At 39.1% G+C, this 16,144-nt stretch overlaps 1 protein-coding gene across 1 annotated transcript in view; it reads right to left on the bottom strand.

The window, feature by feature from the left end:
- The window catches only part of lama2 (laminin, alpha 2), a 182,816-nt gene that overhangs the window by 26,094 nt on the left and 140,578 nt on the right, over positions 1–16,144 (bottom strand). Inside the window, exons 39-47 of the mRNA XM_044049818.1 lie at positions 14,409–14,520; positions 10,269–10,431; positions 7,080–7,158; positions 6,859–6,990; positions 6,020–6,136; positions 5,725–5,885; positions 5,272–5,410; positions 3,317–4,075; positions 102–281 (exon numbers count right to left, since the gene is read on the bottom strand). Coding sequence (XP_043905753.1) covers positions 102–281; positions 3,317–4,075; positions 5,272–5,410; positions 5,725–5,885; positions 6,020–6,136; positions 6,859–6,990; positions 7,080–7,158; positions 10,269–10,431; positions 14,409–14,520 — 1,842 coding nt within the window. The remainder of the gene's footprint in view (positions 1–101; positions 282–3,316; positions 4,076–5,271; positions 5,411–5,724; positions 5,886–6,019; positions 6,137–6,858; positions 6,991–7,079; positions 7,159–10,268; positions 10,432–14,408; positions 14,521–16,144) is intronic.

Below are 16,144 nucleotides of genomic sequence, written 5' to 3'. Positions count from 1 at the left end.
TTTAAAGAAATTCCTCTAAAAAACAAATAAGTAGGCTAACCAAATCTTTTTTTTCACAGGCTTATTTCGAGGGCGCACATCTGTGGCTGTTAAACGTCCACTGTCAACTCAGGGCGGCTATTGGCAGAAAAAGTGTCCTCCAGCTCACTGTAGTTCTGCTGTAAGCCACGGATTCGCAGATTCAAATCTCCAAGGCGCTCGAGGACATCGATGGCTGTGGCGTTAGCGTCCACTGCAACAGCCTTTGTAGCGGCTAGCTTAGCTGCAGTATCTGTCAGAGAAAATAGTATTTATAAAAACATATATATTCAAATGACATACATTCATCAGAGGGACCTGTCCTTAACCTTATCCACACAGGAAAAATAAATGGTTTTATATTTTTTATTTTTGTTTTGTGAGATCATTACAATACAGCAATTACTTTCATTTCAGATAACAAACAATGGTATTTCTGCGACTCACAATTGAAATTTCAGTATACAAAACAGGAAACAAAATACAAAAAGTCAAATAAAAGTATACGTGAGAACTCAAACAAGTTGGGAAAGATAGCAAATAAAGAAATGTCCACCAGGAGTTTTTTTGTTTTTTTTTTAAATAAATAAAATAAAACAATTCACACTAGTCGTTAGGCCAAATAAAACATTCAAGAGTAAAGCATAAAAAAAATAGCATACAGGATCATCCAATCAATACTTCTGCCTGTTCTAAACTAACATATCTTACCCATTTGGACCACAATTCGATAAATATGTTTTTCTGTAGGCGAATGGAGAAGGTAATCTGTTCCATGAGGTAAATGTCACTTACTATACTTATCCACTCCTGTATTGTAGGCGGATCAGGGAGAAGCCAACGCCGTGTCAGTGCCTTTTTACCAGCAGTTATCATAATACGAAATAAATATTCATCAGCTTGCCTGACCTGTGAATCCGAATTTCCTAAAAATAATGTAGAAAACTGCATAGGTAGATTAGTATTAAACATGCTGCCTAATACTTTGTGAAGTTCTGTCCAAAAGGATTTAACCACTGGGCATTCCCAAAAGATATGCCAATGATTGGCTTCCCGGTGTCCGCACAGTCTCCAGCACACAGCTTCACCTCCAGCAAAATGTGCTTTTGTTTTGGTGTAATGAAAAAGCGTATCAAACACTTCCATCCAAACTCCCGCCATACATGAGAGCTGGTACATTTCCACTGGGATTGGCAAACACCGAGCCAATCCTCCTCAGATATTGTTAGATTACCCTCTCTCTCCCATTTTTCCCTAACATATCCTGTACTGTGTGTTTTTTTAGACAGTAGACCCTTATAAATTCTAGAGATGACACCCTTATTCGATTTACTTTGGTAAGCATCAATAAAAATTATCAATATTGGGTCATTAAGATCAGTGTCCTTTCTGATATGTTCAAAGCGGTTACGTACCTGGAGGAATCTAAAAAAATCTGTTCTTTCAAGGTTACAGTCTTCTTTCAACTTTTCAAAGTTTTTAAATTGTCCCTTTTCTGTGAGAGAGTAGTATGTCGTTATTCCTTTCAAAATCCATGATTTAAATCCCTTATCAATCGTGTTAGGCCTAAATTCCGGATCATAGGCACACCATTGAATTATCTGTAATTTATCACTTAATTTATACTCCTCTTTTATCATATTCCAGATTTTTAGCTGTGCTTTGATCCATGGGTTCTGTGCCTTGTCTATAAATCTTCCCAGATGTTTGTGCAGTAGTACTGCTTGTATTGGAGGGTCAATCAGAGTGGAGAGTTCGATATCCTTCCATCTGGCTCGATAGGATGGGTTACACAAATTAATCAGGGGTTTAATCTGAGCTGCATAAAATAGTCCTTAAAATAGGTAGTGCCATCCCCCCTTGCTTCTTTGGAAGTTGTAAAGTTTTAAACCTAATCCTGGGTTTTTTACCCTGCCAAATAAATCTGGAAATAATCTTGTCCAGTTCAGAAAATTGTTTTGAGGAAATTTCTACAGGGAGTGCCTCGGATATTAGGAAACTGTTCCACCTATTATGTTCTTTTTTTTGCTTATATTTGACAGCACTGCTTCACTTTTTGTATATGTTTGATTTTTGCGATTTCATATCATGTGTCATTTTGTGTCTACTGAGTCAAGGTCTATCTCCCATTCTGCTGGTTTTCAATCATTCCTTGTGTGTGATCAAGCCTATTATTTATGATAGATCGCTTGACCTTTATGTGCACGTTGTTTGTTATTTATGTCTGTGTCTCTTTTGGTTTCTTTTATATTTAGTTTTTCTTTTGCCAAATGGCTCCAAGCTTTCCAGACACTGTCTTGCTACGCTCTTCTGTGACCTGTTTATTACCCATTCATCCCCTTTTAAGCCATGTTCCAGTGGGGAGGTGTGTCTCTTGTAAGAACTTCTGTGCATTCTCCCTTCTCATTTTCAGCCAGTATCTGCCTGCTGGGATTCCCATTCACATTAATCATTTAAGGGAGAAATTCATCGTGTACTGTGGGCTACATGCACCTGCCAAAAACCCATTCTCATGTTCCAGTGGCTCTTGTAAGAGCACAATCTGTGCATTCTCCCTTCTCATTTTCGCCAGTATCTGCCTCCTCTTAGCTGGATTTAAAATCCCATTCACATTAAAAGAAATCATTTTAAGGGTTTGCCTATTCATCGTGTACTACTGTGGGCTACATTGATTATCACCCTGCCAAAAATCTCTCCTGGCATCCCTGCAAGTACATTATACCAAACCTATCTTTCCCAAGAAACACGAACAAAAACAATATAACAGTCTGAAACAGAACATCACCGGTGCAATTTGGAACAGTTGCTTCCGATGCTGAGGCTCGTTCCAAAGGAGCCTTGTGGGGCCTTGTAAAGTCAAAGCCCTCATAAGGGAACATCCCACGACGTAGTGGTGGGGCCCTGAAATGCGGCTGCATTTCAGCCAAAGTCCAAGTGAGAAAAAAATAAAATAAAATAAAATAAATTGAGTATGGCTCGCCAAACACGTCCCGTTCATCTGATTAAACAAAGAAAATAGAAGTGTGGGCTATGATTAGACGCGAGCCCAGGCCATATAAAGCAAAACTGTATGGTAGAGTTCTGCATGCATAGCTAAACCAAAGCAAAGTGTATGATACACATTTCACTATAAAATCAGAGAGCACTTATCTGTAAAGTGTGAGGAAACAATCCATCAGTGACCGACAGTGTCCTAGCGGGGTTGTCTTCTAAACTCCTTGAGTCTGTCTTTAAAACGAGAGTGCTGGTGTTTCGGATGTGCGCTGCCGCTCGTAGCAATAGACTCCTGGTTTCCCACCTGGTCTCCCCTACTGCCTGCCCTCTGCCAGGTAGACAGGAGGAGAATCTCCTCTTGGTCCGGTGTGGCTGGGGTCTTCACCACAGTAACCGGAAACCCTCGCGCCGACATATCCCTCGTAGCCTCCGCCGCATTCTGGAACAACCGGGTGCCTTCATCATAATAAATCCGCATCTTTGCAGGGTAGGGCGTCTGAAACTTTATTTGTTTTTCCTTCAACACCTTTTTGGCCTCGATGTATTCACTGCGTTTCTTTAACACTTCAGGAGGAAAGTCATGGTCAACATAGAAACGAACGTTGTCGTAAAGCACCTTCTTTTTCTGCCACGCTCTCCTTATCACTTCTTCTTTAATCTGCCAGCTGCCAAACCTGACCACTATGGAGCGAGGTTTTGCCTGCGGGTCGGTGGGCTTCGGTGCCAGAGCCCGATGTGCCCGTTCAATCTTAAGGTCTCCGTCAAGTGGGAAGTCGAGTGAAGTTTTCAACATGTTATTCAGGAAACCAGCCATGTCAGTGCCCTCTGTGCCTTCGGGTACTCCGTAAATACGCAGGTTGACACGCCGCGCTCGAGCCTCCTGATCAATCAATCTCGCCTCCAAGCTAGCCTGACGTTGTGTCAGCCGCTTGATTAACGTTGTTGTTGCTAGAAGCACGGTCTCCGTTTCATCTATTCTCCCTTCTACTTCGTCCAGTCTGTCATTCGCTCTCTTCAACTCCTGCTTAATGTCAGAGAGTTGCTCCCTGTTATCTCTTCTGAACTCACGAATTTCGTTGAAGATACTTTTAAGGCTAGCATCAGGGATATCGTCTTCCCGTGGGTGTAAATCCGGAGAGCTGCTTCGGCTGAGTCTCGAGTCTGGGTCGTCTTCTGTTGAACCCATGCTTAATCCACTTCTAGTAGTAACCCCTTTCCTCATTCTTTTAAGAAATACCCACCAGGTTTAACAAAATCAAGTTTTTTGGGGTTAATTGGTAAAACCTTCGGGGAGCTAAAAGTTTAGGCTGCCATCCTCTCGAAACCGGAACCGGAACCCTCGACATTAACATCTTTTTAAAAAAGGTGCAGTAATCTGCATACAATCTTTATGCAAGATCAAAGCATGACTGTTTTGCCTTGCTAAATGATATTCTAGGAAATGCTGAAAGTTATATTGTATCACCTTAAACTAATTCTTTCTTTGAGTCTACAAATCATTTCACATCTACTTGTTCATTAACCTCACCAAAAATATGTAAACAAAAGGACTCAAAGGAAAAATGCGAGACACCGAAAAAAGGCCCAAAAATATTACAGAGTAAAGGTAACATACACAACTGGAGAGTGAGCAAAATCTAGTGAATCAATTTACAAAAAGGGGAAAATAAGTTTAAATTTAAGGAGGAAAGGGAGACTTAAGGTGTGTGAAAGTGTCATGATTATAAAAGGTGGAGAAGGGGAAAATGAAGGAAAAGAGGAGGACAGAGAAGAGCTTTGATCTCTCAGCCATGACTAATGGAGAGCACAAGCTTTCATTACCGTTACTGCATGCAACACACACACAAACTTATATTACATCTTGGTGAGGACACATAATGCATTCCCCAGCCTCTTACCCTGACCTTTACCATGACTAACTAAGTGTCTAACCCTAACCGAAACCCAATTCTAACCCTCACCCTAAAACCAGGTCTTAACCCTGAAAAAGCCCTTTAACACAAGGTCAAAAGGTCACAGGTTTGTATGTTTTTGGACCTCACAAAGATACAAGTACCGAGAGTATATGTTCTTGGTCTGACTAATGCTTGCACATGATATTTACAGTATGTATTCAGTACCTGAATGTGAGGTGTATTGCACATGTGTACAGTGTTCAGGTTGTATGTTAAAATTCATGTGATGTGGGTTAACTGAAATGTGTGTGTGTTCATGTATTGCTTTGAATAAACATAGACATGTCTTTTTTTCTTTCTTTACCAGCGCTAGTGCCTCGCTGGCCCTCTGTTTGGCCGCCTTTGCCTCTTTCTCTGCTTCATCCACGTTTGCTTTAATGTTACTGTACGCCTTGAAGGCAGCGGTTGCATTGAAGGAGAGATTTTTTGCTTCAGCCAAAATACTGTGAGGACAGAGAAGACAAACAAAATAAATTTAGTTTTACATAACCCTAAATTCCCCAAACATATAGAACTACCTGATATTGAACTCATTAAATGTCACACTAGTCTGCATTTCTTAGATTTCTGCGGTGAAAGTTTTCCTACAAATATAGTAGAGTAGATTTACTTTGAAGTAAAATAAGATGTGAAAAAATATGTTCAATCAATTTAGTACACTTATATTGAGAGAAATATGACTTCACACTACAGTACTTCACAGTCTTGTACTTTATTCCTTACCTCAATGTAAACAAACAAATAGACTTATATTTACCCATCCAAAATGGCAGCAGACTCATTCAGCTGCTTGGCATGTTCCTCTGCATCATGAACATGATTATGGAGGCCGTAAGTTAAACCAGTGGTGAGGTGATCGACTCGATCGCCGAGCTGGTCGTGGAGAGGACCCAGCTCTCTCTGCATCTCCTCCAAGTCCTACGGGCAAAAAAAATGAAATACTATACACAGGGATCTGCTCATTTTGCTCAGGTGCTGTGGAGTTTAGAAGATTAAAAGAAAAAGGACAAACCAGTTTAAACTGATATTTCGAGGCTAAACAGCAGGAGTACCTCTAATCCTTTGTTGATGTTGTCAGAGAGCTGGTTTGCTTCATCCAGAAGTCGTTCTCCTTCTCCAAGGACCTCCTGTGCCTCCTGCTTCACCACACTGACTGCTGAGCGCTTCCTCTGCAAGAAAAGACATCAGGGTCAATGGCCGAATAATGACTTTTTTTTTTTATTATTAATGAATCTGTTTTTCTTGATGAATCGATTGACTGAAAATCACATGATAATAATAACACAATATGGAATAGAAAGGCAGACAACTGAAACTGGAGATGGGCGTAATTTGGAAGTAACATCTGCTAAAATAGTTTTTGTACAGTCAAGTTCCAAAAAAAATCTGTTTATTGAAAATAAAAAAAGGAGTTGAAGGACACTAGGGACCCAATCAGTGATTTGATTTAACAATATGTGAAATCTGTATCAGGCTTCAGTGTTGTGTGTGTATTTTCATTACATGAAGCTTTTCTTTATAGAGCAAAAGACTGCGGGGTGTGGAAGAAACATGCAAAGACACTGAGAAAAGTAAGGAAAGGGTGTTCTATATGTGTGTGTGTGTGTGTGTGTGAGATCAGAATGCTTCCTCTAGGCCATGTATAATAATCTTCCTGATAAATGCTTGTTGTTTTGCTCTGTTAGGAAAGACCGTACTGCCTCCGAGCTCCCCTTGATGATAAATCACATGCAAAAAGCTTTAAAGGAAAATAATAAGTACTGCCTGTGATGAATATATGATGAGATTCAGTTATTTGAGGGTTTAGGGAGTTTTGGGATATAGACCTCTCTGACTGTGAATGTGTAAATGAAGCTTGTCTGGGCAGGTGTGAGTTCATGTGTGCCTTTACCTCAAGGGCTGTGAGGTTAGCCTGGTTTTGTTCAGCCAGCGACTCGGCCAGCCTTGTCTTTCCCTGCGCAGAATAGAGCAGCTCCTCAGCCTCCTGGAGCTTCCCCTCGTGGTCCGAGAGTTTCCCTTTTATCTTTAGAAGCAGATCAGGAGGCATTAAGTAAATGTCACTCATTAAGGAACAGAGAAGACCAAAGAGTCAAGATTAGAAGCTGTAATTACCTCTGCTTTCAGGTCTTCTGTGGCCTGATGAGGGTCACCAAACAACCTCTTGACTTTCTGATAAAGCTCCTCGGCGAGGCTGGAAGGACAAGGGGGGGAGAAAAAATAGTTTACACTTTTATTTATATGTCCCTGGCTTTAAAAAGTGAAACTGCAGAATAAGTCAATGCAAAAAAAAAGAAGGAAGAAGACAGAATTAGAGAGTGATTGTAATGCGTGACAGAGCCTCTGCTTGTGTGAAAGACAATAATCACTTCATATGACTGAATGTTGAAACGCAGGAATAAAATTGCAGATTTTCTTCTATTGACCCCTCAGGCTGAGTTAGATTAAACTGTAGAAGTGAAAAACATTTTAAATATCGCCGAGCTAATGTCAGCCTGCCTGCGTGCGATTGGATGGGAAGCTGAAGCAATATTATGTGCTAACGCACACAGCAGCAGCAGCGTAACACAGTTTACTTAACAGACAGACGTGTCACAGAATAGTCAGAAGTTAGAAGAGTCACTGAAGGACAACTAGAAGTGAACCCACTGCAGACAGAAAGTGTGCATTCAGGTTAATTCAACATTTTCCCAGAGGTGAGAGTTCAGGAATGTCATCTACTCATTTTCATCATCCTATTTATTTCACCCCAAGGAGAAGGTAGAACAAATTCCTACAGGTCTCTTGGTTGGGTAGTTTTGTTTAGAGTTTGACAAATATGTTTTTCTCTATTTTCTATTGCTTGTTAATGACAACAAGTAATTTTAAAAAAATAGCTTAACTACAATAATCAGTTACTGAACAAAACTAATGGTCAGACTTTATTTTATATCTGGACTGCAGTGCAATTATATAGTATAGTACAGTATTTTCAATAAAATTGTGTAAACTAAATATTAGATACAAAAAACAGCACCTAATTATAAACTTTTGTCAAAATTATGTTTTTTGTGAATTGACAACATTTATTAAGTATCTGAGAACAAAAATGCATAAAACGACAAATATTTGCCCCGTTTTATCAGAGGAATCGCTCTACTTCTAACTGTTCAATCAAGTCTATACAGTTTGTTCCCCAGATTCACTTTACATGCACATGACGTTGTAGTTGAAGGTTAATTCAAAATAAAGAAGTAAAAAATGTTTTGTGATGACAGAGTTCATCCAATAGTCAACATTAATGCCAAAAGTGTTGCAAAAGATATGTGCTTTGAAATGTTTTATTTTCACTTTGTAAGTATTCAAAACAGTTTAATAATCATATGTTTACCATAGCGTTTGTTAATAAGCCCTCGTCTTTCACCTTTAGCGTTAATTAAAACAACAAGGACCTAGTGTCCTCCAGTTGACATCACTCAGAGGACAATTTCACAGAGTGGAGGGAATATATGCAAGGTAATGATTGGAGTTGATGAAACTTTAATGAACCCGGTGGGGAACATCAAGAAAGCAAGAAGAAATGTGAATATAAAACAAAAAAAAACCAAACAAACAAGAAGAGTGTCTAATCATTACTTAGCTGACGATTACAACATTGCAGTTCATGAATAACAAGTCACAGCTGCAGCAAGTTTCCACACTAACTACATAAAAATATGACTACATGGACGAGTGCCAGATTTGTTCATTTGGCTGAAACATCCCTGTTACTTTTGTTGATGCTTGTGTTTTCCTCTGCAGCTCTGGTTGGATCCTCCCCTCAGGGGTGAGTTAAATAATAAACCACAGACTGACACACACGTCCTTCAGTGGCAATTTCTCTTTTGTTTTCCCTTTTCTCATCCTCTCTTCATCTATAACTCCCTGTCCGTCTGTCGGTTGTTGTCCTCTACCTCAGTGACTTTTCACTTTCACTGCACGTTCCTTGAATCTTTATGTTTCTTTTTCTGTCCTCACGGCAAAACTTTTAATCAACTCAACGACCTCGTCAATATTTACTGCTGAGAGACACAGACAGTGGGGCAGAGAGGAGGGATGAAGAGGATAGATTACTAATTTACTCAAAAGCCTTGAGAGAGACAAAAAGGTAAGAGCAACGCGGTGAAAGAAGCTCCAAAAATCTGCATCATCAGCATTGGGACTTTAAGGTACAGTGTGTAAAATGTTTCAACAGTTACAGAAGTTGCATGTTACAGCTGAATATCCCTCATCTTAGTATTTCTTTGTGTGTGTTGGAGAATGTATGTTGCCCTCAGGTAGCAACAAAACAGCAATCATGACTAGTTTGTCCATTTTGGGCTACTGTAAAAACATGGTTGCCAAAATGACAGCCTCTCGAGGACTGACCCGGCTCCTGACGTAAAACGTAAAAGGCTCATTCTGGGGTGATGGAAAACGAAGTATGACTTTATCTTTAATTTCTGCTTAATACATTTTTTTATTTGACTTTTTTTTACATGCTGGACCTTTAATGAGCAATAGCTAGAAGACTTGTGAAGTCCCCTGTGTCAAGATTTGAAAAAAGGAATTAAAAAAAAATCTAAACAAGCAAATTAAAGAGAAAGTAATGAATTTCAAAATATCTTGCACACTCTATGTTACATCCTGTGACACAGCCATGTTGCAAGTTTCAATTTTAAATTTCACTGATTTCAGTCACATCACAGTGAAAACCAAGTTACCTTATCAATATGAGGTAACAAACTCTTTGTTTAAGAGACAGCTGTCGGATTTTCAAACAAGGCTCAAAATCTGATCTGAGTCATATGAGCAGTGTTTGTAGAGTAACATTTTTTCACGTCGCATTTTCTTTTCTTTCTTTTTTTTTTACATAAAATGCATTAAGGTGGATTTTATGCATTATTCCTCCTGTCAGCTCTAGTTTGTTTCTCTCATTCTGAAAATTCACAGTCTAGCGGGGAAAATACACAGCAGTAGAATGTGTTAGAGCATGGGTAATTGAAAATAAATCCCAATAGTGAACGATATTAAGCATAAAGGTGGGAGTGAAAAACAACAACAGGTTGCTTCAAAAGTATGTTTTAGTGAAATCCACCAAGAGCGATCCACAAAAACAACTTTCTTATGCTTCTACATCTCAACACTCTCCTCATAAAGACATTTACCTCTGTTTTTTCTTCAATACATGTGTGTATGCTCACGTGTGTGTCAGTTTTCTGTTTGTGCTGTGAGTGGGCGAGTGATGCACGAATTTTGTGCATGTGTGTGTGTTTTGTGCGTGCGTGTGCATGCATGTGTCCATACTCCATCTCCTCATCGGCAATGCCCTTTTTCCCTCCCAGCTGTCGTCTTCTCATCTCGGTCAGCATGGCCTGGATCTCGTCCTTCATCTCCTTCAGGCTTTTGTCTGGGGTTCCATCTCTGCGCGAGAGAGTCTGGTTCAACTCAGCTGCCTTCAACTGCAGGTCTAGACACAAAGAGACTGTTGTGAGTTTTCTTGTGGTGGACAGATTGAGTTTAGGCTATGCAAGCACTCAAAGGGTATAAATATAGGAGCAACAGACTACTTTTTGTGTCCCTCGCAGTTCTACGTGCATAGTTGTTTGGTCACTGTCACGGAGAAGCAGCAGTGGCAAGACGGTGGTGACATGCGGGTAGTTTTAAACAATAAGCAGCCTTGCATGTAACGCACTTTGCACAATGGGTAAGGGCTGTAAACTGAGTTGTCATTTCTCTCAGAGAAACAGCATCCCTGTAGCTAAGAGAAAAAAAACAGTGAAAGCAAGGCTCAGAGGGGAACAATATAACCGCAGGTGCTATAATTTTTCAATCACCATTACACTGTGAAATCAGTTTTTAAAATCATGGTGACATGTTTGCACCAAAAGGTACTTTATTTCACATTAATTTACACTATAATAAATACAGTATTTTCCACCAAAAAAAGGAAGGACAAATAAAGGAATGTTATTTTTTGTCTTTGCTGGATGAATTGACTTCATGGCAAGTGAATATAAAGCAAGCATAGAGAAACACAATCCTGACTTCACTCACCATGTGCCATTCAAAAGTCAAATATGTATAAAAAGTGAAAGGGACGGAACACTTTCTGAAGCCACCGTGTTTGTCTTGTCTCAGTGTTACAGCTCAAACAGAAAGAAAGACAAAAATTACACCATTGGACCTTCACTCATTAAAACACAGACACATGCTGAGAGAGTCAAACGCACACACACACACAATCTGTATTAACACCAAAGCCACTATTTTTTGGCAGACTTCATGTCCCACGTTTCTTTGATCAAATTAGAGGCAGCGAAATCTCAAACCAATCAATGATGAAACCACACTAAAACACTGCGAGGCTCATTTGAATAATGCTCAGAGTGTTGGAGCTTAATGAGGAGTGTGTATGTAGCCATGTCAATGAAAGAGAGAAAAGAAGAGAGATGGGGAAAAAGCGTTTGTTGTGCATTTCCATGAAGTACATGTGTTTGCTGCAGCGAGTGGTGTGTTGCTTTCTCATTTGGAATGTAAACATGATACAATTAAAGCGAGTTGAAACTTTACATAAACTTTAAGTACATGTGCGTGTGCATGGGGTATATGAATGTAGTTGTGTCAATGCAGCATTTGCTCCATTTATAAGTTATTTATATATGTATGTGTATATATATCTATATACATATAGATATATATACATACATATATATATATATATATATGTATATAAATATACATATATATATATATATACACATACACACACATATATAAATATAAATATATATATATACATATATAAACATGAACTGTTTGGATTGCAATTTCAGAAACTAATATTTACATGTAAATGACACCATTACCACATTAACGTTGATATAGTCACAAAATACAGTCCTATCGAATGTGTTTCCTGTTCTGATGCGACTCAAGCTAAGACAGCCCTTAAACCATCATTCTAATGAACAGCGGCACAACATGCTTGTGTGTGTGTGTGTCTATGAATCTGCAAGAGCATGAAGAGTGTTCGATCTTGGTACTACCCATGACTTGTATTTCTTCTGGGGACAAAGTTCCTATTAAGTAAATAATTACATTTAAAAGGTAAAGACATGAGGTTAAACTAAGGTCTGGTTTAGGTTAGGGTCTGAACCAACAGGAGATGAAACCAAAATAAAGTTAATGTGTGGTGCAACAATAACATGAAGCCTGGTTTGGACATCGACATGTGGAAACACCTGAAAATACCGTAATGTCCTTGAGAGTCATGGAAACAAGACTGAGTGTGTGTCAGAGACATATAATTACATAGTTGGATTTAAAAGCCAATTAAACACTTAAAACGTGGATAGAATCATATAATGTATGTAGTAAACACTGGCACACACTGAAGAAAGTGTGTTCAGTATTTTCTTGCCTCATTATGTGTGTGTGTTAGCACAGTTGTGTGCACATCTGCATCAGTGTTTATGTATACAGTGTATGTTTGATAGCCACTAATTAAGTCTCTAATTGCTACTCTCAATCATCCAGTGAGCCAGGGCAGGCTGTCGCAGACACGCATGCACACACACACATACAGACGCACACACTCTCACACATACACGGTAATCACACTGTGATTTGGTGAAGGGCCAGGAAACAAGAAGCGGCAACAAGGAAAGGATAGTTTCATTACAGCCAGGCAGAAAGTGTTTGGTAACTTTCTTTTCATCCTAGAAATCATAAAAAATTCATAATCGTAATCAAAATAACTAATTATTATAACCGCACATTTTGCTTCAGTGAGGATGAGGAAGATGTGTGTAACCAACCGGTTGACTTTTTTATGATTTAAAGCTTGAACTAGACCCAGATTAGACTTATTGAAATAAAATTTAAAGACACATTTCACATCAGAAAGGACTATTTTCACATCAAACACCTCAACAGTTTCCACAAGCATACACTGTATACTATGACCCTGTTTCCACAAGGTCATAGTGACTAGTCTAAAAATATTGAGTAGATGAAATGGTGGAAAGATGAGAAATTTGGCAAAGAAAGCTAAGGATTGATATCGTCTAATGAACTGTGGCTCTGCATAAAAACTGAATGAAATCTACTCAAGGTCCACTTGTTTGTTTTGGAACGCTTATATGGTCTTCATCAGCAAAGCTTACTTATTCACCACTGAACAGTGACTATTTCAAATTTCAAAACTTTCAGACTTGCTTGTATTTTGTCCACGTTCAGATGAACTTCTAAGCCAAATTTTCAGCCAAAATGGAATTCGACTCCTTGCAGACTTCCTTCAGAATGGCAAATGTGAACATTTACAGTCTCCTTACTGTACAACTGAACAAAAGTCCTCCACAAACGAAAAGCTCCACAACAAGCTGAGTAATTGGTTCTTGAGCAAAAAGGAACTTGACCAGTTGCAACAAAAATGGTCACCATGACCTGCATGATGACACTTATGCTCAAAAACCAGGAACAGAAGCTTGGAAATGTCTTGTACAATGACAAATTTTACAGATGGACAATTTACAGATGGACCTGAAAATGCACTAATCACTGTAACCCACATTAAACTTCAGTGATGAATCACCTTTTCAGGTGGAGCCTGGCATGACTAAGAAAAACTCAAGTCTGCTCACACAGTCACTGGGGACGCATTCTGACGCTGAAGTGAAAGGTGGCCAGGCAGTTATACATGCAGAGAACATACATGACATCCGATGATGACAGTAAGGCACTGGAAGCTCGCTAACCATTGGCTCCCGAACAGAATAAAACAAACTGAGTCATTGCACCTTATTATCTTGGCGGGTGAGTCTTTATCGCCGTGGTAAGTGACGCAGCAGCCTGCTGGATCCGTCTTTATTGCTTAGAGTCAGACAGCGCTTTGCGCAAGCAGCTGGCACTGAACACCGACAGCTGGAGCATTAGCCATTGTGTGTGATCTAAGTTTTCATTAGTGAGATAACAAGGCGGCAGAAAGATGTTTTGATTGTCTCCCTTAGATGATGCCTCCACCTCAGTGATACACTGACTCTACTTATGATTATAATGACATTATATTTTAGGATGTAAGATTCTAAGGGAGCAAATAAAACGCACCCAGTTTCCCCCCACCATGGAATTAATATAGTATTCTGATTCATCACAGTCCATCTGAAAATGCTGAACCTACATTTAATTGTCATTTTTAATATATTCTGTCAGTATAATTAATTTCATAAGCTCTTTGTATTCTAATATTTCATATTGCCCTCTTATGTAATTGCCCAAATTTCCCACATGGATCCTTTACAATTAATATAACATAATATAATGCAATGTAGTCTTAATGGCAAGTGAAACTAGTAAGACAGAAGATGGATAAATCCAGAGATCACAGTTGGCAGGATACCGTATAGAGATTGCTAATGGAGGAGAGGTGGTGTGTGTTTCTGCTACCTTTAGCTCCCAGCAGAGTATCCCTAATGAACTGCTCCAGGTCTTCAGCTCGTTTATGAATCCTGTCGGCATCATCTTCAACCTGTTCTCCATCGGCAGACACCTTAGTGGCCTACACACACACACAAAGAAACAAGCAATGAAATAATAAACAAGGTTGAATAAGTGAACATATTGACTCCTCACTAACAAGGGAAGGATGGAGGGGTGAGTTCTTAGATGTTAAAGGATGACAGACAATGACAGCAGTATGTACATGCAATCAATAGTATTGTGTGTGTGTGTGTGTGTGTGTGGTACACACAGAAGCATATGAATAATTGATAAGAAAACACACACACATCTACCCAAAGAGGACCAGAAAAAATACAAATGGATGAATACTTGACACAAACAAAAACACACCCCATTAAACATACAGAATGAAAGAGCAGGTAATTATTGTTGTGATTTGACAACAGACACTATATCATTTTAGCTGTTGTGTGTGCGAGTGAGTGTGTGCGTGATGGGGTGTGGGCGATAGCATCACTGTCAACAAATGTCAAAGCCACAGTCCCTAAAAGGGTGATGCTTGACAGCATGAAAGTAAGGGTTATTTTTCTCTGCTTGGCACTTGTAGACTCCCTCCATTCAAACTGTGTTTTTCTATTTCGGTTAACTCCTTTTTTTGAGACATGACTGTGACTCTGAAGACAGTAAAAAAAAAGTTTGTGTAGTTTCTTGCGGTTTGAGGGTTAAGACAAAGAGATGCTTTCATTTGTTTACTGAATAGGTTTAATACAAAAACAAGACGGTTATTTATTCAAAACACTCCCCCCCAAACAGGCCTATTAATCTATTCACATTCTGTATCTGCTGAGATTTGTCTGTGATTACCATTACTGGGAAAAGCAAAACAGAGCCCCAGAAGGGCCTAAAAGCTCATATTTGTGTCAAAACTACAGTGATAATTTGACAGAAAATGTTCAGTATAATATCAACTGACAAGAAAATGGCCTTAAAATGTATCCTGTGGCTTTTTCAACCACAGCTGTAGAGCCCTGTTTTCTTATAAGGGCGTAGCTGTTTTGTCTGCATTGTGCACACGCAAAACGACACATGACTGTGTGGGAACGCTGACAACAAAGGCAGTGAGGAATGTGAACACAGATGTTTGAGAATATTTAAAAATATATTTTCTTTGCAAATGCAAACATGTCTTGGTAAAAGCCTCCAAAGAAAGGAAGAAAGAAAGAACAGAAAACCTTTCAGGGCACCTTTAAGGTTTGGGTGTGCTTTGTTTTCTAATCCAAAAGAAGAATTACGAAAAAAAAACAAAAAAAAAAACAATTTACTTGATGCTTTCCTCAGTACAATTTCATATAAATTGTGGTTATTGGGAATTGCATATTCCTAAAGTTAAATTGTGTTTGACAAAACTGTCACAGCTAGCAGGTTTATCTAATTACGATACCCGGGGGCCTAATGCCTCATAATGTGCCTGTGATTTTTCATTCTGTAAAACAAACACGCTCTCATTTCAGAGTAGTTTTTCCTTTTTTACTTCTGCCGCTCTGTTTCAATTCAAGTTCCTACTAAAAGTTCTTCCGACACTTAATCAACATGTTGAGGCTGATTTGCTTTCTGTGCTTCTTTTAATGTCAGATCTAACCCCAACCCAAACACTGCATCACATACTGTTCACAGCTTGCTGTACAAGTGACTAGACTTGTGTCTTTGCTGCTCTTTGTATG

This window comes from Solea senegalensis, linkage group LG17 (genome assembly GCF_019176455.1).
Source record: "Solea senegalensis isolate Sse05_10M linkage group LG17, IFAPA_SoseM_1, whole genome shotgun sequence".
Lineage (NCBI taxonomy): Eukaryota > Metazoa > Chordata > Actinopteri > Pleuronectiformes > Soleidae > Solea > Solea senegalensis.
Note: the sequence above shows the minus strand (reverse complement) of the source record. Positions and strands in the feature narration are given on the sequence as shown.